The following is a 24,265-nucleotide window of genomic DNA, read 5'->3' on the forward strand; positions in this document are numbered from 1 at the left end:
ATAGGGACCCAATTTGGGGGAGTTCTTGGTTTCTTTTGCATCTCAGCCAATTACGGCACAAGAACTTTAACTTTCCTATTAAAAAAAAAAAAGACGCCCTTCCTTCTTCTTCAAGAGGAGATGCTGGAATCTGGAGACCGGGAGTGTCCTCCTTCCACCCCCTGGAGGAGGTTAGGCAGGGTGAGGTCTGGAAGGTACCCCCCACCCCCACCCCTACTGGCGGCTTAAGGACACAGCTGCACCCAACACTTAGATTACAAAGGTTTATTTAGAAAATAGTTTGGTTGTTTTGGCTGTCATTTTTGGCAAACATTTAAATACTTTCAATAACCAAAGATTGTCAGTGCCTCTTTCCTCCCCCAAGACAGCCGCCCCCACTAGGTCCTGGGGAGTCAGCCCTTGCTCAGAGGTGGATCTGGGTAGTGGTGTGGGGAGGGGGGGGCTCCTTTTTCGCCTTTTGGGAGGTTGCGTTCACTTCTGCTTTCTCACAGCCGCACCTCTGCAGGGGCCCCCAGCGCCAGATCCGGGCCTGAAAGCCCAGAAGCAGCCCTTCGCTGAGTTGGGAAGGCAGAGGGATCGCCCCTCTCTCCTCCCCGCCTCCCCGGGGGCCCTGCTGTCTCTCAGCCCACACTCCTGCCTTGCCATACCCTCCCCTACGACCTGGAGGCCAATCCATCCCTGGGTCTCTGGGAAAGCTGCCGCCCGCTTTCTCCTGGGGGGCCAAGCCTTCCCATGCCGCCGCCTAGAGCTGTCCAGGGTCTGCCGGGGGCGGGCGCGCAGCTCACTGCCTGAAGCCCCTTCTCCTCCGTCGGAAGAGGATGTGCTTAAAGGAACGCCGGAAGTCCTGGTTAAACACGGTGTAGATGACCGGGTTGAGCGAGCTGTTGCAGTAGCCGATCCAGAAAAAGAACTTGAACAGCGGGTCGGGCACCTGGCAGGCCTCGCGGCAGATACCGTACAGGCTGTAGCTGAAGAAGAAGGGGAACCAGCAGAGCACGAACACGCCCATGACCACCGCCAGCACGAAGGTGAAGCGCTTCTCGCGCGCCTGGGCCACCTTGCGGCGGCACACGCTGCTGCGCGCCCGGCGGCGGCGCGACAAAAAGAATTCGACGGAGCGCGAGCTGGCGCGCGACAGGCGCCCGCCAGGACCCGGGGACCTCGCGGCAGCCAGCGCACCCGAATCGGTCGCCCCTGGCCCGGGCCCCGGCATGTCGGCGCCACCCGTCCCGGCTCCTCCGCCTGCGCCCCCCTCTCCGCCCGCGCGCCACCTCCCGCCCCGCCGCAGCGCACCCCGGCGCCGCCGCCGCTCGGCCGCCGCACTGCTGTCCTCCGGGTCCACGTCGGCGCACGGGCGGCGCGGGGGCGCGCAGTGCCCGTTCTCGCCCGCGCCCGCTGCCGCACCCAGCCCGTTCTCTGTGGTTGGGGACGCACCGTCGGGGCCCGCGGGCGCGCGCTTCTCGCTGAGCGTGCGCGTGCGCAGCTTGGCCACGCGGTAGATACGCGCGTAGACCAGGCCCATGATGAGGCAGGGCGCGAAGAAGGAGCCGATGCAGGAGGACAGGATGTACCACGTCTCGTCGTTGAGGCCGCACTGCGGGTAGGCGGCACTGTCGGGCTGGCGGTAGAGCGAGACAAGCGGTGGGAAGGAGATGACAGCCGAGATGAGCCACACGGCCACGATGGTCGCCTTGACGCGGCGCGGTGTGCGCTTCAGGTTGTACTCGACGGCCTGCGTCACCGACCAGTAGCGGTCCAGGCTGATGGCGCACAGGTGCACGATGGACGAGGTGCAGAAGAGCACGTCGAGCGCTAGGTACACGCCGCACCACACCTGTCCGAAGTACCAGTAGGCCATGAGCTCGTTGGCCAGCGAGAAGGGCATGACCAGCGTGGCCACCAGGATGTCGGCCGAGGCCAGCGACACCAGGAAGAGGTTCTGCGGCGCACGCAGCGCCCGGCTGGTCAGCACGGCGATCACCACCAGCACGTTGCCCACCACGGTGAAGACGATGAGGAAGCCCACCACGGCAGCCAGCCCCGCCACGGCGCCCGCCGAGTACTGGCCCGGGGGCGGCCCCCAGGCGTCCCCCGGCGCTGCGCCCGAGGCGTTGGCGGCCCCACCGCTGCCCCCCTCGCCGGCGCCGCTCGCGTTGGGGCCCGCCGCCGCCGCCGCCAGCGCCGCCGCCAGCGCCGGGGACGCCATGGTCCTCCCGCGAGCTACGCGGTCCCGCCTGGAGCCGGGGCGCAGCCGCGGCAGCTCCGGCGCCCCCCAGCCCGGGTCGGCGCCCGCATCGCCGCCTGCTCCTGGGGCGCGCCCGCCTGGGACCGCGGCGCCCCGCAGCCGGCCCTCGGCCGTGGTGGCTCGGCGGGCGAGCGGCGCGCCGGAGAGCGTGGCTGCCGGGCTCCCCGCAGCTGCCGCGAGCGTAAGTGCAGAGCAGGAGGCTCCCGGAGCGAGCGGCGACGCGGCGGCGGGGGGGAGGGGGGCAGGTCCTGGGGTCCTCGCGCGGCCCCGCCCTCGGCCCCGCTCACTGGGAGCGCCCCGGCCGCGAGCCCACGGTGATGCGGCGCCCGAGCGGGCGTGCCCGAGCGGCCCCGCGGCCACGGCACCCGGCCGGGGCGCAGGCTGCAGGCGGCGGCGGCAGCGGCGGCCCGGGCGCTCCGCCTCCCATCCGGCCGGCTAGGGCTGGGCGCACCGGGGCGCGGGCCGCCGCTCCTCCGGGCCCCAGCGCCCGCGCGCAGCCTCGGGCTCCAACTTTACTTTCCCGGGCAGGGCGCCGGCGCCGCCGCGCGTCCTCCTCCTGCTGCTCCGGGCGCGGGCGCCCCCCGCGGTCCGCGTTCGGCCGTGCGGGCTCCGCCTCGCCTGCCTCGCTCGCCTTAGCTGCGCCGCCGCCGCCGCCGCCTCCTCCTTCGCCGCCGCCGCCGCCGCCGCCGTGCGCTCGGCGCGAGTGCAGCCGCCCGGCCTCGGCTTCCAACTTGGGTAGAGTTGCGCAGCGGGGCGGGCGCACGGGGCGGGGCGGGGCGCGGGCGGGCGGGGGCGGCCTGGCGGGCAGGCCAGCGCCGCCGGCCCGGGGGGAGCGGGCCCGGGAGCCGGAGCCCGCGGCCGCCTCGGCGAACCTGCCCGCGCGGCGCCGGGGAGGAGTCCGGGGCGGTGGCGCGAGGCGCGCGCGCACGGCGAGGGCGCCCCCTCCAGGGCCGATTGCAGTCTGCGGGACGGGGTTGAGTGCTTGCTGGCCTGGGCGGTGAGTTCCAGAAACCTGCTCTTTCTAAGACAAGAGCCTCCTAGCCTCCCCCGGGCACACGCGCACGCACACGCGGGCGCGCACACTTGCGCGCAGCGCCGGTCGGCTTGGGGTCCGCGGCCTGATTGGAGAGCCAGAGACTCGCAGCCTGGCGGAGGACGCGATGCTGCCTGGGTGCGCAGGGGTCCTGCCGAGTGCAGGTCGGGCTCCGATCTCTGGTCGGTGTTCCAGGGCAGAACCGCGTCCCTGCCCCCGGCCTCAGCTCCCTTCTCTGCCCACTTCCAAGCGCTGCTGGAGCATGAATCATGACGGCGGTGCCAGTGGAAGCCCTGGGCAGGCTCCCAGGCTCTGCATCCATGTTGGCAATTATCGAAGTTTAATTCTCATGCTCCGGGGCCCTGCTTTTAAAGGGTTGGGGGGGGTGTTCAAAATCACCGCCTCTGACAAACACCTAGAATGAAATTCCCGGATGACGGGCGGGTTTGCGTGGGTGCCTCATTCCTGGGGGCTTAGGGGCAAGCTGTTGGGGTATCTCCCTTACCCTCGGCTTGCGCCTGCCTTGTGTCTCTGTGCATTCCTTCCACGAACGTGCACTGTCGTTCCCCATCGTGTGCGAGCGCTGGTTCCCACCTGCAGGCAGCTCGAGGTCTGCGGGAGACAGACCCTGGGGAAGGGGTTGGAGTTCCCAGGCCTGGCATTTCTTGCTAGCAGGAGGGGAGGGCCTTTCCTCCCAGCAGTCCAGAAAAGCATGCAGGCCGGCCAGCACTTCTCCCTGCAGCCTCAGATGGGAGGATAGGGGTCATTCCTGTGACTGGTGGCCATGGGGTGGGACGCCTTTGGGTTCTAGGAAGGTGTCACAGGGAAGGATTGGAGCATCCCCTGTAGTGATGCCTAGAAATGTGTACGGCTTTGGGGCTGCTTCTCTTTTCTCTGAGCCCTGAGGCTCAAAGGGTCTTCTGTAGGAGAGCGCTGGTGTCTTTGCAGAGATGCCCACTGGGAGCCCAGCATCCTTGTCAGCCCCCTTACACGGAGGAGGGGGAGTCAGGCCAGGGCCAGGCCAGCCATCAGAGATTCTGGAGGGTGGGACTGCCCAAGGAGGGCCACACCTACCTTGCCAGTCCTGGGCTTTTATGCACTTTTTGGTAGCAAAGCCATGACTGCATGTGAGAGGCACGTGGCCCAGAGAAGGTAGGAAGCAACCATCCCCGTGAAAGGGCCCCCTGGTCTGGGAGGCCTGGAGTGTGCTTGCAGGGAAGACCCGCACACGTTGGTATCCTCCACGGTCGGCTTGCACCGGCCCTTGTCTGTAGCAGGCCTTTTGCTGTCTGGGACGGTTGGTGCCCCATGCTGCCATACTGCAGTGAATGCTCTCAGTGCCCTGGAGCTCTTCCCCCAGGCTGGGAGTGGAGCTGTCAAGGAAGGCTTCCTGGAGGAGGTGACCTCTGAACTGCATTTGGAGAATGGAAGTAAGTTACTAGGAATCGAGAAGCCCCTACGGGTTGTGCTCCCTGTGGCAGGGGGATGGGTTTTGTCCTGGAGGCAGGGAGAACCAGAGGACGATCCAAAAAAGGTAGTGGCAGGGGTCAGATGTAGGTTTCGGGGAGTTCCCTCTCCCAGCAGCTGGCCAGCCACGTGGGCCTCCTGCAGACCCTGGGGGTTCTGTCTTGTGAGGAGCACTTTGGGGGATACTTTGGGGGTGTTGGGACATCCAGGGTCCTGGCTGCCCCGGACATCTCACATGTTCATACCCAAGGGCAGCCTAGCATGAAGAAGTTGGAGGAAAAAGGACAAAGGGGCCCAAAGCAGACAGGACTTCCCGCTGCCCAGGAAGCGGCTCGCCAGGCCAGGCTGGGGACATCCGGAGCGCCTGGCTGGCCCAGTGATTCAGGCCCCTGGGGACGCCTGGCTGGCCTTTTGACCTCAGGAATGCTGGCAGCATCTCCTGGCCTAACCCAGGAGGAGGCAGGAGGAAGCGCCTCTCCTGTGGGTCGGGGCCCAGAGGGGGAGAGGAGAGCTGGCTCCCCTAAAGAGTCCTCAGGGTGGAGAAGCTCTGGGCTGGGCTTTGGGGCTGCACTGAACGCAGACCTGCCTGCGTGCGAGGGAGGCCCCAGGGACCGCAGCTTTGCAGCAAAGAACTGGAGAGGCATCTCACCCTAGACATTGAAAATGAGGCTTGACGAACCACTCCTGATTATCCTGTAACAAGCCAAACAGCACGTGCCTGGAAGGCTGCCTGTCCCCGTGAGTTGCTGGTGGGCAGGCCTGGGCTTGGCAGGACCCGGAGGGATGACAGGGAAGGTGTTGTAAGGATTCAGGCTGCACTTGTGGAGGGGGAAGGGGTGAGGGCCCTGGGGAGAGCTGTGGGACCTCTTAGAAGGAAAATCACATAGCTGTGAAGCATCTTGGGGCTGCCGAGGCCGTGTTGCCCTTCCTCCCACCCATGATGAGTGGGGCCCAGAGGGAAGGGTTGGTCCAGCCAGGGCCTCACAGCCACGGGACACTGGGGCCAAGGCCCTGGGTGCTGTGGGAGGGAATCCCGGTACACACCTGGGGGGCAGTGCTCTTGTGTTCCATGAGCGGCCTCTGTCCTGTGGACGGGAGCTTGTCTCCCTGCACACGGGTATGCGTGCACACACACAGACGTGCACACGTATTCAGTTGCACATGCACACACACACCCATGTGTACGTGTACACACATTTCCGTGCACGCCTATGCTGGCGTAACCATGTACAACATGGACACATCCGTGCGTTCTGCATGCACACACATGCACACACAGCCACGTCAATGACACAGGGCATTCACATGCATATCCATGTGCACACACGCATACAGGTGCGTGCTTCCACGAGCAGGCGTGCGTGAACACACGTGTGTGCACATGTATTCACATACTGCACACGCACATATCTGTGCACACACATACACTCTGCACACATATCCACGCACAGGTTCGTAGACACCTATCTGCACACCCGCATAAGATGTACATGTGTTCTATACACGCGTGTGCACATACACGTATCCATGCACACGCACGTGCATATACACACGTGCACACACATTGCCGCACACAGCCACTCACATGTGCATTCACATGGATCAACACACACCTGCTCACGTGTCCACCCCCACATAGAGACACGCATGCGCACAGGTGCCTGCGGCCTTGCTTCCCCCCCCCTTCCCGGGCTGTAGGGAGGGTGCATTTGGCCGCCCCATCGCGGGCAGCTCTTCCCGGTTTCAGGCGGGGTTCTGCCGCCTCAGCCTGCTCACCTCCACCCAGCTCGTTCAGATGGCTCTTCAGCCCACTCCCTCCAGGCTGCAAGCCCATTCATCACTGCCTGCCGTGGACTCCCGGCCTTGGCCATGCTGTTCTCCAGGCTGGCAACCCTTTGTCTCGTCTATCCCCAGGGCTCTTCCCTTCCTTCAGAATGTTGCACGAGATTCCACAGCAGGCTTCCTTGATCTCCCAGGCTAGACCAGGAGCCCCTTCCTTCACTGGCCTCCTGTGTGCCCATTGGGGGTGGGCCCTCGTCAGACCCCGTCCATCTCCACTGTGGGCTCCTGAGAGCAGGCCGTGTATCTCGCACTGTCTGGGACAGGGCCCAGCTATGGCTTACAGTAGGGGCTCAGTCAAAGCTGGCGCAGGGGTGGGGGGGGAAGGGTGAGGTAAGGAACCCCATGAAGGGCCTGATGTCCTCCGTGCCCCTTGGCCAGGCTGGACACCTGCAGTGTGCTCGGCACAGGTGGTCCCTGGCGGAATGCAGGGGCGCCTCGAGTGGGGAGCTGACGCCTCGACCAGGAGCTGCCAGTGCCAGAGCCCTGACCCCGCCCAGTGGCCCCCTTCTGCCTCGGTTCTGTGGCGGTTGCTCTTGCTGCATGTGGACATAATCTCCTGCTCGTCACTTCCTTGCTGTCTGGCAGCGCAAGAACCCCTGCCTCACCGGGCCTCAGTTCTCCCATCTGTAAGGTGAGGGTATTGGACTGGAGAGTTCTAAGGTCCATGCCAGCTCTGCCCCCACTTGGCTGTGAGCCCCCGGAAGTGGGTGTTGCAGCTGGTCTTCTGGGTCTGCTGGGTGCTTGCAGGGGAGGGGAAGGGCCGGGAGGCAGGCAGAGCAGCTCCTTTCACTTTTCCAGCAGGTGCGGCAACAGAGGGAGACTGGCCTGGCTTCCTGGTTTCCAGACCAAGAGGACTTGTTTCCTCCTTCGAGCTGACCTGAGGACTTTTTCCCCCCATGTTTATTTGAAATTTCATTTTTAAAGACAGGCAGGGAAAAAGGCTCGCTTCTCTGCCTGCCCCTCCCTGAAGAATTCCAGAACCGCTTTGTCTTGTTAGAACATGGCCTGGCTCTGCTGGCCCAGGGCCTGGCTCTCCACGCACTAGCCCGCAGACCAAGTCCATTGCAGTATCGATCACATTGATGGATTTGGCACAGCTGAGTTCTTACAGAGCTGGCAGAAGTCCCCTCCAGAGAAAGAACTGCTTCAGGGACCATCTTTGATTTGCAATGCGTGTAATAGATGAAAACAGTGGGTCAGCATGTCTCCCTAAGCACCAGCTGTGGACCTCACTCAGCCCAGGGCCTGCCGGAGCTCAAGCCCGCACCTGTCCCCAGCCCCTCCTGGCTGCTGCACGACCCTCTCGTGGCTTCCTGCCTCCAGCCAGCCCCTCTGCACCCCCGGGTCCAGGCTTGATGGCGTCCTCCCTCTCAGGCTTGCTGCTGCCCAGATGCCTGAGCCTGGCATTCAAGGCCCTCCTCGGGCTGGCCTCAAGTGCGGACTCTAAGGTCGTGCTGAACAGGTGTCCCCACAAGACCTTGGGAAGCCGCCCTTCCTTCCCAAGCCTCCTGGCCTGTAGACGGCACTAACAGAGTCCCGCCCCTAGGGCGGCCGTGCAGGCTCGGGCAGCAATGTCTGTGGGGCTCTGAGCCCTGGGCCTGCTCACCGCAGGGTCTGGGCCATGTCCGCCACTCTCCTGCCTCTGTTGCTACTCCCTGGGCCTGGAGAACCTGCTCTCACCTCCGCTCATTGCACACCTGGGCAGGTGGAAGACCCACCCCAGCACCAGGCTCCTGGAACTGCCCCCCTCAGGGTTCCCTGGACCACTGGGAAACGTCGAGATCCAGAGTCCAGCCTGGCCCCCCTCCTGCCCTCAATGGCTATGCCCAGGCTCCCAGAGCCCCCTGCCCATTAGGGAGCATCTCCCCCAGGCCGGGCCTGTCCTGAACAGTCCACAGGCCGTGGGCCCAGTTCACCTCTTTGGGGCCCTGCCGAGTATCTGCTACGGGTTCATCCCATTCTGCAGGAGAGGTCAGTGAAGCCCAGGGACCTGCGGCAGTGTGGCTCCCCTCCATCCCGCCATTATGCTGCTGGGCACCCACTTGCTTTTGCCTTGAGTCTGCCCCAACAACTGGCTTCTGTGCCGGGATGGCCTCGGAAGGGCTCTCTCGGGAGTGACCACCAAGCCGAGGCCCCAAGGCCTGGAGTGACCCTGTCCATGGGTCTGCCTGCCCACCAGGGGACCCTCCCCGGCCCCCTCCTCTAGGGCCAGATTTCAGGTCCGGCCCCTCATGTCACTCCCCGGAGATTCAGCATCTGTCCAGCAAAAGTCTACCGGGCACCTGATTCATGCCAAGTGTGGACGGTGTCTGTTGGCTATAGAGAGCAAGGCGCTACACGGGCCCCACACGGGGGACAAGGCACAGGCGGTGACCACCTGGGAGGTGCCAGAAGAGGGAGGAAGCAAGTGGCAGGGCCCGAGGGCTTCTGACCTGCCTGGGGGCTCGGCGAGGACTTTCTGGAAGAAGTAAGGGTTCAGCCCAGACAGAAGGAGGAGAAGGTACCAGCCTGTCCAACAAGAAGGCTGAGGAGTGCGTTCTGGGAGGGCGTGCTGTGTACCCAGCAGCCAGCACTCACTGTCTCCTGGCCCACTGTGCCCCCAGTGACCCAAGCCCTGGAATGATCCCCAGTCCTTGATTGTGAATATGATGGAGTGTCACTGCCTTAGGTCCTAATATGTTGACTGTGAGTTAAAGATTATCCTGGGTGGGCCTGACCTGATCAGGTGAAGTATCAGAGCTGTTCCGCTGGCCTCCAAGATGAAGCAATGTCATGAGAGGGGGTCCAAAGACAGGATCTAAGAGGGCCTCTAGTTGTGGAGAGTGGCCCCTGGCAAATGGCAACCGGAAAACAAGGACCACAGCCCCTGGGAACTGGATTCTACCTACAACTGTGCGAGCTTGGAGGGGCCATGGGCCTCAGGGAAAGCTCAGCCTCGGCTGACACCTTCATCTCGGCCTTCAGACCCCGAGCAGGGCACCCAGCCAACCTGCACCTGGACTCCTGGCCCATGGAAACTGTGAGACAATAAACGTGTGTTGTTTTAAGCTGGTCCCTTTGTGTAATTTGTTACGCAGCCTTGATAACTAAGACACCCCGCACCCGGTTTTTTCTGGTGGAGGAACAGCGATGGGCCCAGGAAAGGGGGACCCCTTCCCAGCACTGAGGGGAAAGCCATGATGCCACTAAGCATGTTACGATGGATCCATCTCCCTTCCCCAGTGGCTGGAGGAGAGGCCGCGTGGCCAGCCCCAGCCAATATCACCTCCCCGAAAATGAGCATGAAATGTACATGGAGGTCAACTGCCTTCCTTCCTGTTTGGTGCAGGGGGCGGGGCCAGAGCGGGCAGCTCTTGAGACCCGAGGAGCTGGACATCATGCTGTCGTTCCAGAACTTCCAAGCGAGCCCAGCCCGGAGCCACCCTTGGCCAGGCTTCCTGCGGAAGGGATGCTAAGTGGCCTTGGTGTCTGAGCCCTTGGAGAGGAGGCTCTGTAGCTCAGGGCTGATCGCGTCCTGACCGACTTGCTGTCCACAGCTCCCTGCTGCCTCCTCTGAGAATCACTGTGTCGTTCTGCTACAGACACAATACATACACATCTGTGCCCTAACCACCCCGACTGCGACACGTGACCTGACACGGCAACACGGACCTGCGGATGTGTCCAGCCGAGGACCGTGAGATGGGATATAATCCCAGAGTGGACCCTAAATGTAGTGACGAGGGTCCTGCTTAGTGAAGGAGAGACAAGGCGGTCAGAGTTAGAGCAGATGTGACAGCAGAAGCAGAGGGTGGGTGACGGGAGGAAGAAGCCATCAGCTCAGGCCCCTTCTAGGCGCCTCTAGAAGCTGGGAAAGAACCAGGAAACGGGGTCTCCCCTGGAACCTCCAGGAGGAACCAGCCTGGCCAACCCATTTTAAACTTCTGCGTGAAGAGCCGTAAGATCCTACGTGCGTATCCTTATAAGCTACTCAGTGTCTGATCATTTGTTCCAGCGACAAGAGGGGATGAATACAGAGCCTGTAGGGGTTTGGGGAATGAATGCGTGAATGAACGAGTGAGCAGATGAATGAACAAACACCTGTAGGAGACAGGCATTTAGATTCCTGCTTTATAGGTAAGATCGCTGAGGCCCAGACAGCCCTGAGCCTGACTTCTCAGCAAGCCAGGTTCTGTCTGTCTGCTTTGCTGCCTCTCATTTGCTGAGCACCAAATGTGTGTAGGGCTCAGATGGGGGTAAAGAGTGAGACAGACTCTGTCCTTCACTGTAACCAGAGGTCCCGGGAGCCTGGGCCACGGCCTGCTCTCCCGAGTTAACTAGGGAAATCACAGCCTGGGCAGCGTGGAGGTGGGGCACGTGCATCGTGGGTGCCGCTAACCCATGCGGTATCCCGGCTCTCGCTCAGGGGCCCCCCTCCATCGTGAAGCCTGTCCCCCTGCTCCCTGTATCACAGTGGCCCCATGGAGAAATCGGGGAACGAGTCTGGAGGAAATGGTTCCTTAAATGAGGGCAAGTTCACGCCACCACCTGTGACTCCGCCGGTAGCAGGTACCATGCTGCAGAGGGAGGGGGTCCAGAGATTGTTTCGTTTTGGTTGGCTTTGATTTTTTTTTTCTTCAGATTTTCAGAAAATGCAGAAGAACCCTTGAAGTGTTTGGGAAAATAAGCGAAGAATGCTCACATTCAGCCTGACCCTGTGAAGTTTACCCAGCTTCCTACGTTGACCCCGATTGCCGAGTATTTCCGGAAGGCAGGGGGGCAGGCCCAGCAGTGTGTGCCGCTGGTGGGAGCGCTGGAATGTTTGTGTTGGAACCTGGACACCGTGAGCTTGGGCTCAGCAAGATCTGCTATGTTTCATTCTTGAGATTTCCCTTCCCAGAAAGGCTCTGATTTAAACCAGAACTTTGTTAGGATTGTGAGTCAGGGTACAGGCGATGCTTCTGTAACAAAGCAGCCCAGAATATAGCGGCCACAATGGGTGGGAGTGATGTCTCCCCCCCGAGTCTGGGCAGGACCAGTATGACTGCCTGACGGGGGTGGAGGGTACTTGTGCCTTTGCTCTCTCCTTGGCCGTCCCCAGCAGGCATCTCCCACCTCCAGGTCTTGGTTGGCTGGTCCAGCCAGGGCCATTGCCATGACACCCACGGTCAGCCCTCAACCCAGCGGGATGGGTGGGCAAGGTCCTACAAACGCAGGCCATCCCCTCTGGAAGTTGCACACAGCCCTATGCTGATATCCCATTGGTCAGAATGTGGTCACATGCCCATACCTACTGCAAGGGAGGCTGGGAAATGTAGTCTTTAACAGGGCAGCCATATGCCAAGATAAATGCAGGGAGGGTTTCCAACCTGAGAACTGCTGACATTTGGGGCTGGGATCTCTTTGTTACGGGTGCCATCCTGCAAACTGCGGCATGTTTAGCAGAATCCCTGGACTCCTTTGACTAATGCTAGGAGCAGCCCCCAGTTGTGATGACTAAAAATGTCCTCAGACATTGCCCGGGGTCCCCTGCAGGCATCATCACCCAGCCAAGAACCACTGGACCAGATCAAGGTCCCAAACTCCAGCATCCACAGGGCTGGACCAGAGGAGCGCTGGGGCTGGGCTGGGCCCATGGAGAATGCCCCGTGGGGGGCGGGGCGGGGACAGCTACCTCTCGAGCCACCCTGCAAGGTCTCATACAGAGGAGGACAAAGTCTGGATTTTCACGTGAAATACAATTGCTTGCTGATAGCATCTAATTAAAACAGGAAAAAAGCTGTGTGGTGGCTACTGATTGAATTGTATTCCCCCAAAGATACATCTATGCACTTGCCCCCCGGGGCCCGTGAGGGTGACCTTATCTGGAAATACCGCCGTGGCAGATTTACTCAGGTTCACCAAGGTCATCCTGGACAGGGTGGGCCCTGATTCAATATGGCTGGTGTCCTCATAAGAAGAGACAGTGGAGAAAGGCACGCGAAGACAGAGCTAGCAGGGTGCTCCAATGCCTGACTGAGCCTCTGGGACCCCCCACCCCAGCTTGGCGGGCCAGTCTGCGGGTCTGGCTGCAGCGTGTTCCCAAGCCCCGCTGCACAGAGCAGAACACAGAGCTGTCAGACCCTTCTGTCTGGGGCTCACGGGGACAGTGACATGGGCCAGCTAGATGGCCCAGTCAGACCTCCACAGCCTGAGCCATAGCCCCACAGAGCCTGGGCCGGTGCAGCACGCAGAATTTCCCTCCCGCCTTGCCGCAGCCTGGCTGCGGTACTGCCGCGACCCCCTAGACCTTCGGTCTCCTCATCTAGCATATGCGGAGAATCAAATTTACTTGGGACAGGGCAAGGCCTCTCTGAGTGGGGAGTACTGCTGAGCAAGGGAGCACAGCAACCCGCCATCAATGTCGTGCCTGCTGTTCACAGGTGACCTGCGGTGACCCACGGAGTGCCTGTGAGGCGCTGGGACCTGGGGATCCCTCAGCCACCAGGTGGACTCCTAGCGCCTGAAACTTCCTGGGACACCAGAGCACGGGCCACCCTGGAGCTCTCCAGACACAGCGAGCCCTTCTCTGCTCTGCAGGTTCCTGGGTGGGGTTGAGATTAAGGTTGGGGTCAGGATTTACTTGGGGTGGAGGGTCCAAGTGAGTTAGAGATTAATGGGGTTTTCGTTGGGATTTGCGTTGGGGTTAAGTTTATAAACAGAATTTGTGTTGTAGTGGGTTGTGGTAAATTTAGGGGTTAGAGTCAATATTTGAGAAGTGGTTTGGATCAAGATTGGGTCCTGTGTCAATTTAATATTAGGATTTGGGTCAGGATGGGGGGTTCAGCGTGGGGTTCAGAATGAGGTCAGGGCGAGGGCCAGGGTAAGGGTCCAGGCGGGGGTGGGGAGGGGGTCAGGGTGAGGATAGGGTCAGAGTGGGGTCAAGGTGGGGGTGGGGAAGGTTAAGGCACAGCTGGCATTTGACCCCAAGCCAGTTGCTGTGCTGACCCTTCAAGGTCACCAGTGTGTCTCCATGTCCCTCTCCATCCTGCGCCTAAACTCCTGACTCTCACCTCAATCCGATGCTCTGTGACCTTCACCCTTTGCCACGCCCTGACCACGCGGCTTGGCTCAGACTGTCTCAGCTCTCGGAGCCCTTGTTAGGCAGGGTCCTCTAGGTGAGCTTGGTGACGAGCTGTTGTCCTGGAGGAACACGGGGCCACAAAGACGCTCTCACGACTGGGGCCAGGACGAGAGAGCCGGCAGATCCCAGCATCAGTGCCGGGAGGACACTTGCAGTCCCTTAAAGCCAAAGTGCTTGTTACTGCGGGTTCAGCGGGACTGCCCTGGGACACAGTGTTGGACTGTCCCAGAAGGTGTGTGTGGACAGGACATGTTCCGGCTCCATGTGTAGGAAGGAGGAGTGATGAGACGCCTCCCTGCAGATACTGTTTCAGTCACAGCAGAAAAAGGACATGAATCTGGGAGGAAGCAAAGACCTCCCTTTCCTCAGCGAGAAAGCACACTTTCCAATTCCAGAACAGCTGAGAATAACAGGAAGCCCCACCGGGGGGCCTGGGAGTCGGGCAGCCTCGCCCTTTGCTCCAGCACATCGCGGGTTAGGCGGCTGCTGTGCAGGGGTGCGTAAGAGGGAAACTGGGTGCATTTTGGAAACTGAAAGCATCCGCACTCCGCACGGTTGCAGAGTGAGCCGGTGTCCAGGAGGGGGCGACATGCCGCGGCCCCGCCCCTACAGGCTGGTCCCCAGGGCTGGAAGCCCTGCTGGGAGGGGAGAAACACTGGGTCCCAGGCTGCGGACCTGGGCGCCACCTTCCTTCCCCGACGATGGCCTGGCCATTGGTTCCCACCCTCACCCCTCATCGGCCGCTGGTGGGAGCTGTCTGGAGCCCGACCAGGCTGGGCCTCCCCTCCAGCCTCCTTGATGGCCCAGAGGGATCCTGTCAAAATCAGCTCAGCCGCCTCTTCCGGGAAGCCCTCCTGGGGCTCCTGAGGACACCTGAAGGCTGTTGAGATCCCTTCATGGGGATGGAGCCTCATGCCTCATTCTCCTGGGTGCCCGTCCACGAGTTAGGGCTCTTGGGGGCAGAGACCAGGTGCTCCACCTGCAGCCTCCCAGGCTCCGCACCAGGTGGAATCCTTCAGAAGGAGCGGCAGATGCGTCCATGAGCGAGTGACGAGCGAGCCAGCAGGGAACCCGGGGGCAGAACGCTACCCCGCGTGCATGTTTCCAGACCCAGGCCTGCCCCGGCTGCTCTAGGCCCCACCTGCCCCATCACTGGTCTCCCTGTGGGGTCCTGCCACCCTCCGTCTGCACGCACAGCCACCTCTTCCCAGGGACCCTGCACGTGCTCCCCCTGCTTCCGGACCCTGCCCCAGCCTACGCCAGCGAAGTTCCCGGCAAAATCCGAGGGCTGTGACATGGTCGCTAAGGGCACTTCCAGGCTTCTCGGCAACGGGAGGCCACCCTAACCGCCCCCATCAGGTACCTGCTATGAACTCCCCGCTGAGGAAGCCCGCTGTAGGGCACCTGTGAGGATTCGCTGAGACCAAGGAGGTGAACGCCAGCCACCCGAGTCCCTGCTCAGATTCCGAGACTGTCCCAACAGCTCTTCATGGTCGCTTCAGTCCGGTTAGGACTTCTGCGGAAGCCCGTTCCCCTGCGGAGGGCTTCCTGGGCACCGTGGCATCCTGGGCTCCAGCCCCGTGCCATCTAAGTGAAAACAGCCCACGCACTGGACTTCAGAAGGACGGCCAGCGCCCCAGGGGCCAGCCTGTGGGGAGGCATCCAGGATCGGGGCCGCTCTCTCCCCACACCTGAGCTCAGTCGGTGGAGCACCTGGGTTTGCAGCCCAGCCCTTGGGGCCTGCCCAGCTAGCTGCGCCAGGCTTCACCCGCAGCCGTGCCAGCGACCCTGGCCAGTGCACCCCGTCTGCTCCCGAGGTTCCCGACAGAGGCTGCACCTCTCATTACCTGAGGGGCAAACAGAAGCCCGGGTGTCTCCAGGTCCTGTGCAGACTTAGGTCGCAGGCCACTCAGCACGCTTCTGTCTTCTCTGCTCGGCCCACCAGCTCCCCGGGCACACACCGTTCCCAGCGGGTCTCTGGTTGGGTGCTGCCAAGGGCAAGTACTCAGGTGAGTTTAGAGGTCAGAGGGGCGTGACCCATACCTGCTCCACGGGCACAGGTGGGCAGACTCATGGGCTTGTTCAGACCAGATGCTTCCCCCGGCCCGCCTTCCTGGGAATGCCCCCATGCTTTCCCGCAGCCTCCTGACCCTGACCGTCACGTTCTTGGCGACTTTCCCTGAATATCAAAGGCACACGGAGCATTCCGGAGTCAGCTGGGAGATAAGCAGAGAGTCTAAAACCGGCCAGCATGAGAAGCCAGGGCAGGTCAAGGAGAAAGGTCAGAACAGGAGTGGGTGGCATGTTCCAGTGCCCCTTGACTAGTGCCCAGGGCTCAGGGTGAGGCAGGTGCACACACACTCAGCAGGGCTCTGGAGGGCAGCCAGGGCCATGGCCACAGGAGGCCTGGGCTCCAGACCCCACACTCCCAGCATGTGACACGCGGGGTGCACAGTGGAAACCAGCCACAGGGAAAGGGAGGCGGAACGGTGCAGGTGCTAGTCCCGGTGACAGCGTGCTGGGCTGGAGCTCAGCGCAGACATTGCCAAAGCCACATGTGGGGAGAACTGATTTGTTTTGTGGGCCCTGCAGCCCAGGACCCACAGGCCCCCCTCTCCCTGCTGTTTCCAGGGAGAAGTCAGCAGGGACCTGCCCTGCGGGGTGGGGTGCTCACATCAGCGCTGGGGTGCGTGCCGGCCTTGGAAAACCCAAGCCCTTGTCTAATTAAGCCATTAGGAGTGGGTATCCATGGAAACTACGGTACTCGCATACCCAACACAGATGAATATTTATTCAATTAGCAGGGCCCGGGAGCTGGGGAACCTTGGCTTCCTGCTGGGACTGCCATGCGGGCTTCTGGGGGAGTCACGTTTTGGAGGACCCACGGAGGCCCAGACCTTTCACCTGCATGATCTCGATTTCACAGCCACCCCCTGCCCCTGCCGAGATGGTGCCTGCCGCCGCCTCTGTATGGAGGAAACAATGGAGCCGAGGAATGCAGCCACCCCTCAGAGCCAGAGGCGGGACAGGAACCCCAGACGGTCTGGCCGGGCCTGCTGGCTCTTTCTACAGCCTGAGCCCTGAGGGAGGCAGGGCCACAGCCTTCTATGTCCTGGACACCCAGGCGGTTTCATCCGCGGCCATGCTGCCCATGGCTCCAGACGGTGTCGCCTCCACACGACGGCCATGTGACCTTGAGCGGTCATCGTGACTGGGTCTGGTCACCGTCCCTCAGTCCGTCCCGGCTGCCAACACTCTGGAGACTGGAGGTCCAAGATCCAGGTGTGAGCTCTGCCAGCACTGGTTGGGAAGACCAAGGAGAGCCAGGCCGCGGGCGGCCACCAGCCCCAGGAAACTTCCCGGCGGCTCTCCCGGAGGCGCATGGCAGCAAGGAGCACATGTCATCAGCCGTCCATGTCTGGAGGCTTTGTGACGCACCGGCCTCTGCGCTTCTGCATTTGCTGCTGTGTATGGACTGGGAGGGCCTACAGGATCCCTGCCTGGTGCCCGGGCTGTGGTCGGGGGCTGGGACCCAGCGCCCAAAGCTCCAGTGGGAACGCCGTCTCCCTGCAGCGTGGTGCACACAGAGGGCCCGGGCCCGCTGGAGGCCTGGAGCTGTGCCGCGGCTGGGCTCGAGCAGACCTCGCTGCTTCCCAGGGGCTGCTCAGATGCTACGTGTCAGGTAGCTGCACCTGACGGGCTCAGTGTGCGCGTGTGCGTGCGTGCGTGTGTGTGTGTGTGTGTGTGTGTGTGGGCATGCGTGTGCGCACGTGCTCCCCAAGGGCTGACTTTCCATAGCCACCCAGGAGCACGTCTACAACTGGTTTAGCGCCCATGAGTGTGCCCGAGTGACAGGGAGCGGGGAGCCCCTTCTCTGGCTGTACCCCATTTCCAAGGACAAGGGGCCCTCTGCCCTGCACTGCACCTCGGTCCTGGGTGAGGTTTTTTAAAAGGAAAACACACTCATTTTACCGTTGTTGCTTACCACCTAAAAAGTACTATCTGGTACATGAAAGTACCAAAACTGGGTTCTCCACTAAAAACCATCTTTGCTGGTGGAAGGTGAAGGTCACGGTTACGTCCCCTTCATCTACTGGGAAGGCAGGTGTGGCGGTACCGCCGAGCAGGATTTGGGGCCCTGGCTCTGCCACGTCCCTGCGCGGTCTCCTCTCCTGGGAAGGTGTGTGCGGACGACCCGTGACACTCCGCCAGGGATGCCAGAGGTCCACGGCCCGTGGGGCGGGCACCCCGCTGGGAGGTGTCTCCGGCTGCGGGCGCCTCTTTCTCAGTGGGGAAATCTGGTAACACTGGACGTGAGCCGCGCATGGTACCTCTCGGAAGTGCAGCGCGGGCGGTGTGTGCTCTGAGCGCCAGCCCAGGGACCCGGGAAAGGCCAGGCCCCGGGCTGATTCGGATCCCGGGAGACTGAGGGACCATAGCTTGAGAAATTCCCAAAGCTTGTAACTGATTCCACTTCATCTTTACCACAGCCCAGCAAAATACCTGGTGTAACCACCCCCACCTTTTAAGACTGTTTGACAACTTTACTAAGGCATAATTTATATATAACATAAATTTGACCCATTATGCGTGTATGTCAGGACCGCTGCGCAGATCGGACAGGGTCTGGTCAATGCTCCATAAAGTAAGTGCCGTGCCCCCGGGTCCATTATTACAGCAGGGCAAGGACCGTGTCTGGCTGCACGTTGTATGATTCTTACAGTGGGGCATTCCGGCATCATTTCTCTGAAGGACTCAGGCAAGGCTGCGGGCAGGGGTGCGGGCAGCATTCCGGCATCATTTCTCTGAAGGGCTCAGGCAAGGCTGCGGGCAGGGGCGCGGGCTGGCTGCAAATAGCGGAGAGTTACATGCATGCGATAGCCAGCACCTCACTTACGCACGGTGGGAGGGCAGGTCGTTGCTTTTTTTTTCCTTCTAACATTTCATTTGGAAATAATTTCAAACTGCAGAAAAGTTACAAGAATAAAAATAGTACAGAGAACACCATATACCTTTTACCTGCATTCAATTATTGCTAACATTTTATCCCATTTATCATTTGCTCTCTGTCTTCCCTCCCTCCTGCCTCCCCCTCCCTCCTTCTCTCCCTCCCTCTACCCTCCCTACGTCTCTCCCCTTCCTCCCCCTCCTTTCTCTCCCTCCTCCCATTCCTCCCTCCCCCTGCCTCCCCCTGTCTCCCTCCATATGGGAGGATTTTTCTGAACTGATTCGGACCAAGCTGTGGGCATCATGGCCTTTCACCCTTGCTTGAAGACAGGGCTCTGGTCATACTGAGCCACAGAGAGGTGACACCCGTCCGCAGTCCAGCACTCACAGTCCCATTCGGCCGGCTGCCCCGACAGCCCCTTTGCAGCCTTCCTATCCATCCCGGGACCACTCTAGGATCAGGCGTTCCTTGTCTTCTCTCCCTGGTTTCCTTTCATCTGGAACATTCCCATAGTCTTTTTTTGTCGTTTATGTCACTGACATTTTTGAAGAATATGGTGCTTTTCTTAACAGAACAGTGCTTGTTTTAGGTTTTCTGATGTTTCGTGATTAGACTCGGCGTCCACTTTCTCAGCTGCAGTGACACACAGATGATGTATCTTTCTCCAGGTTCCTCATCCAGAGCACAAGAGGCCTCTCACTGGTGGTGTTATTTTTGATGAGTTGGTCAAGGAATTGTCTGAGTTGTCTGCTATGTAATTACCCTTCATTTCCTTGCAACTGATGAACAGTCCGGGAGAGAGACACATTAACACCATGGAAATAGTCTCCTTCTCACCAAAATGTCCCCCTAGATTTAGCTCCATTAATGATTCTTGCTGATCCAATCTTTAGCTGCAAAATGTTGATTTTCAAACCCAACACTTCCCCCATTTTAATCAGTTGGCTTCCATCACCCTACTGTAGCCACATCTCTCCCATCTCCTCTGCCAACCACCCACCTGTCCATCCACTTTCCATCCACCCATCCATTCATCTACCACCCATCCATCCTCCATTCACCATCCATCCATCCACCATCCACCATCCATCCATCCATCCACCATTCACCATCCATCCATCCACCATCCATCCATCCATCCACCATCCATCCATCCATCCACCATCCAACCATCCATCCATCCATCCATCCATCCATCCATCCATCCACCATCCATCCATCNNCCATCCATCCATCCATCCATCCACCATTCACCATCCATCCATCCATCCACCATCCATCCATCCATCCATCCATCCACCATTCACCATCCATCCATCCATCTGTCCATCCACCAGCTATCCATCCATCCATTTATGTATATATGTGTCCATCTTCTACCATCTATCTACTCACCCACCTACCCATCCCCCACCATCAGCAGGAGCATCTACAGCCCACAGCTGCACTTCATTATTCTGGTGCTCAGATCACTCTGAACTCTGGCTAGGGGAGCCTCACGAAGTTGGCTCCTGAGTCTTTGTGACACACCACTTTTTTTTTTTTTTAGCACCTCCTTACTTTCTAGTATAATAAGATGTTCCAGTCTCATTTTGTGCTTTTCCTGCCCAGTCCTAAAATCAGCCATTTCTCCAAGAACCCCTGCATTCCTTTTGGTGGGAAATGTATTAGAAACCAAGCTCTGGGAGCCCAGTCACAGCACAGGGTCCTCGGGCCCTTGGCAGACCAACCTAGGGACTGTGGGTACATGCACACGTGTGCACGGCACACACACAGACACACACATGCAAAGCCCCACACGTGCATGTTTCCGAAATCCCGACTTCACACGTTGAACTCTGGTTCGGTCCCTCTCCACAGGGTCTCTTCCTGCCCTGCCTGCGCCGAGCCCGCCTCCCTTCCTCCAACCACAGGGATGTGTTGCCTCGCCTGTGCAATCCCATAATATACCCATAGTGTCTTCAGAGTTGCTTTGTCCCTTTCACTGCGAGAGGAAAGAATACCACCACTACACAGTGTTCCGGACGTGTGTTCACTTCCCCCCACCTCTCCCCTCCGACTGGGTGCAGGACGGAGGGGGTACAGACGAGCACCTTGCTCTCCTTCTTTCCCTGGCTGCTCTTTATGTGACATAGAGTCGGGTGTATTTTTTTCCAGTTTGCGTTCAGCTTTATTCTCCCCCTTCCTCACCCTTATTAACTGAATCACACTGAGTTGAGTGGAATATGCAGAATATTAGCTCACTTCCAAACGTCAGCGCTGCAGGAAAGGCGCGGCCGGAGAAGTGCCGCTCTCCCTGCTCCCTGCTAGTTTTCCCGCGTTTCCTCAGGCAGGATCGCGCACGTTTCCTTACTCCTGTTTCTTCACTGCACACAAGGCAACGCACTCTGTGTGCTGGGCTGCACTTGGCGCTTGTCCCTCGACAATATGCCCTGCGAGCCCCCCACCGCCCTGCCAGCTGACCCTCGGCGTTGTCCCCCCTGGAAGCCCGCCCTCAGCGTCGTCCCTGCGGTGCCCACCCACGTGTGCGCAGTTGGCTCGCCGCGACCGCTCCTGCCTGTGCCCCAGGTCCACCTGCCGTGTATTTTGTCGCTGGAGGTGTGTCCTCAGGGTAAATCCCTGGAGCTGGGGTCGCGGGGTCAGAGTGGCGAACACCTGTCCGTCTGTTAGATGCGGCCCTTCTCAGTCCGCCACTCCGGGTCCCACCACCGCGCCCGCCTCGCCCTGTCCCCCTGCAGCTCCTCCAGCAGCGCGAGCGCTCCCACGGCGGCTGCCCGCCGATCTGATGGGCGGGACACGGGCTCTCGTGCGGCGTCGCGGGAGCGAGGGCGGACGCCTCGTCACGCTTCCGAGGGCCGTTCACGTTTCCTTCACTGGGAATTGTTTCTCATGCACTTCGTTCACGTCTCTATACGATTTTTCTGTTTTTGTTACTCACCTTTTATAAGATTTTTGCATGTTAGAGATGTTACCCTTTCATTTATGAAGCAAGTTCCAAACATTTTCTTCTAATTTATTTGTCTTTTAATTTTGCTTATCTTTTTCCTGTGCAAGCATTGTGTTTTTGCAGACAAAACTGCTGAGACTCTGTTTCTGAATCTGCGTTTTTACTCACATCCGGAAAGCCCTTCCCCACGCTCTGCTTGTAGAAGGGTCCACCTCGGTTTGCTTCTAGGATTTGTATATTTAAACCTTGTGCGCCTAATCTCTGATTTCCTGAGTTTATTCTTATCTTCGTGTGAGAAATGGATCTCATTTTATCTTTTTCCAAATGATTATGTGCTTGTCCCAGCACGGTTTTATTTGAAAGATCACGGCTGCTGTGGGGCACTGAGGCACTTCCTCTGCCTGAGTGCCCCCCCACCCCGGGCCGCCCCCACCAAGCCGCTGGAGACCTGCTCCTGCCACAAGGCTCCCAGCCGAGCGTTGACTGTCTGCTGGGTCTGGTCCCCCTCCCGACACGGTGCTTCCCCTCAGCGTTCCCTTGGCTAGTCGGGCATGTTTATTTTTCCATATGAACTTTCGTATCAACGCTAGCTCCATAGAAAAATGTTCTCTGGAATTTTTATTAGGACCACATTAAACTTATACCCTAAATTAGAAAGAACTGACATCTTGATGATGTTGGAATGTCCCAACCTCCCTATTTTGGGGCTCTGTGTGCCTTGCAGGAGTGTTTTATGGCTTCGTTCACACGGGCAGCAAATGTTTCTCATTAAGCTGACGGCTGCAGGTTGGCCAGCAGGGGCTGGGCTGTGAGTCCGTTGTTCTCCGCACCCCCAGACCCTGCTCGCCGCCTGCCCCCCGGACCTGGTGGCTGCTGCAAGCAGGCCCCTTGTCCTCTTCTCACTGGGTCTGGCCAACAGGAAGCCCCCGGAGAGAGTCGGACGGGATGAGGGTTTCCCTGTCGGGCCCACGTAGGCTGCAGCTTCTCTGGGGCTGCCCTGTCCCTCAACTAAGGCCACTGCCTTCTCTCCGGGCCCCAGCAATGCTCCCTGCGTGGCCCTCGGGCCTGGGCGGCCTGGCTCCCGTGGGACTAATGCCTGGATGCTTCCCTGTCCACTGCGAGTTTCCTTTGACTCACTGAAGACAGCCCCTTCTTCACACCCTTGGGATCATCTTGCTGGGGTGAGCCCCCCGCCCCTGCCACCCCTCAGCCGGCCCCCTCACCTTTCTGTTCCATGGGGAACACACCCCCCTTCTGCCCTCTGATTGTACTCAACTGGACTGACCCCACTCCCAGGTATGAGGGTGGCCCGAGACCGAAGCCTGCCATGCACCTGCCATCCGCCCGCCATTGCTGGTTGGAAGGTGGAGGGGCAACGTGACAAGTTCGGGCGGCCCTCAGATGCCAAGCGAGCCCTGGCTGACAGTCTGCAAGGAGGTGGGGCCTCAGTTCCGCAGCCGTGTATAATAGACCGATGGGATGTGTACGTACAGGGGCGGGGAGAGTTATTTTGAGGGATTGACTCACATGATTGCAGGGCTGGCAAGTCTGAAATCTTCAGGGTAGACCAGCAGGCTGGAGACCGGGGAGGAGCCGGTGTTGCAACTGGAGTCTGGAGGCCATCTGGAGGCAGAATTCCCTCCGCCTCAGATTTTTCCTTAAGACCGTCAACTGATTGGATGAGGCCCACCCACATTATAGAAGATAATCTGCTTTACTCGAAGTCTGAGCATGTAAATATTAATCTTGGTTTTAAAATACCTTCACAGCAACGTCTAGGAAAGCGTTTGGCTAAACATCTGCGTCCTGCGGCCCAGCCGAGTGGACACAGAACATGAGCCACCGCAAACCCAAGGAACTGAGTTCTACCCCGGCTGCGGAGCTTAGACCTGGATTCCCCTCACAGCCTCCAGAGAAGAGCACAGGCTGGCCCACACCTTGACTGTGGCCTTGTGCGTGCCACCGGCCACAGGGGAAGCAGCCACGTCCACAGAACCCGTGACCCACGGAACTGTGACGTGACAAACGTCCGCTGTCAGAGCTGCTGGGCTTGGGACAGTCTGGTACAGTGGCCACAGGAGAGGAAGCTGGGCGGTGTTAGCCGACGCCGGGGTGCTGCCCGGTTCAGTCTCAGCGCCGGCCTCCTCCACAGCAGGGCGGGGAGCTCCTGGACACCCTTCTGCTGAAACAGGGCTGCGGGGCCTCAGCCTGGGGCTCCCGCTCTGCTACTCAGCGCCGCGATCTCCCTGCAGGGCAGGCCCGGGCGCCCCGAGCGCCTGGAACCGCGTCGCCACTGCAGAGGATTTGAGAAAACGCTTCTGTGCCTGAAGCAGGCTTGACAGCCCCTGACAGGATCCATTTTCTCAATGACCTGGGAGAGGTGACGTGGCCCCGGGGGCAGGCGACCCCCCTGGGTACACGGATCCAGGCTGGGACTCAGTCGCGAGATGCCCACCCCGTGCTCTGTGTGCCGCCCCCCGGGGGGAGGGGTTGGCTAGCGCTGACCGTGTCATCCGTGTGCTGGCAGCGTGTGGATCGCTGGTGGGGGTCAAAGTCCACAAGTGGCGGGTCACACAATTTGCAGGCAGAGTGGCTAATTACAAGCAGAAGTGGCTTCTGTCCCATCGTTAATGGTGGCCATGACGTGCTTTACCGTTGATTCTTACCTCGCTTGGGAAAAT

General features: G+C 60.1%; 1 protein-coding gene and 1 long non-coding RNA gene across 4 annotated transcripts; one reads left to right on the forward strand and one right to left on the reverse strand.

Annotated features, from left to right (window-relative positions):
• Positions 1 to 249: 249 nt before the first annotated feature.
• On the reverse strand, positions 250 to 2,221 carry LOC121101404 (alpha-2C adrenergic receptor). Its single transcript, XM_040624887.1, has one exon. It carries the CDS (start codon positions 2,204 to 2,206, stop codon positions 782 to 784), a length of 1,425 nt encoding a protein of 474 aa, XP_040480821.1. The 5' UTR covers positions 2,207 to 2,221; the 3' UTR covers positions 250 to 781.
• A 2,286-nt stretch (positions 2,222 to 4,507) lies between these two features.
• Positions 4,508 to 9,634, forward strand: LOC103676720. Of its 3 annotated transcripts, none has more exons than XR_572195.2 (3): positions 4,508 to 4,708; positions 6,966 to 7,218; positions 7,389 to 9,634. It is a non-coding gene; the product is annotated as an uncharacterized LOC103676720 (long non-coding RNA). The 3 variants fall into 3 exon arrangements; XR_005833376.1 differs by lacking the exon at positions 4,508 to 4,708 and adding an exon at positions 5,400 to 5,483; XR_005833375.1 differs by lacking the exon at positions 4,508 to 4,708 and having other exon boundaries at positions 5,981 to 7,218.
• Positions 9,635 to 24,265: the final 14,631 nt, after the last annotated feature.

The sequence above is a fragment of the Ursus maritimus genome, unplaced genomic scaffold (genome assembly GCF_017311325.1).
Source record: "Ursus maritimus isolate PB19 unplaced genomic scaffold, ASM1731132v1 scaffold_8, whole genome shotgun sequence".
NCBI lineage: Eukaryota > Metazoa > Chordata > Mammalia > Carnivora > Ursidae > Ursus > Ursus maritimus.

Excerpts from the sequence above, each read along its gene's own strand:
- LOC121101404 (XM_040624887.1), bottom strand. The coding sequence starts at position 2,206 with ATGGCGTCCCCGGCGCTGGCGGCGGCGCTGGCGGCGGCGGCGGCGGGC.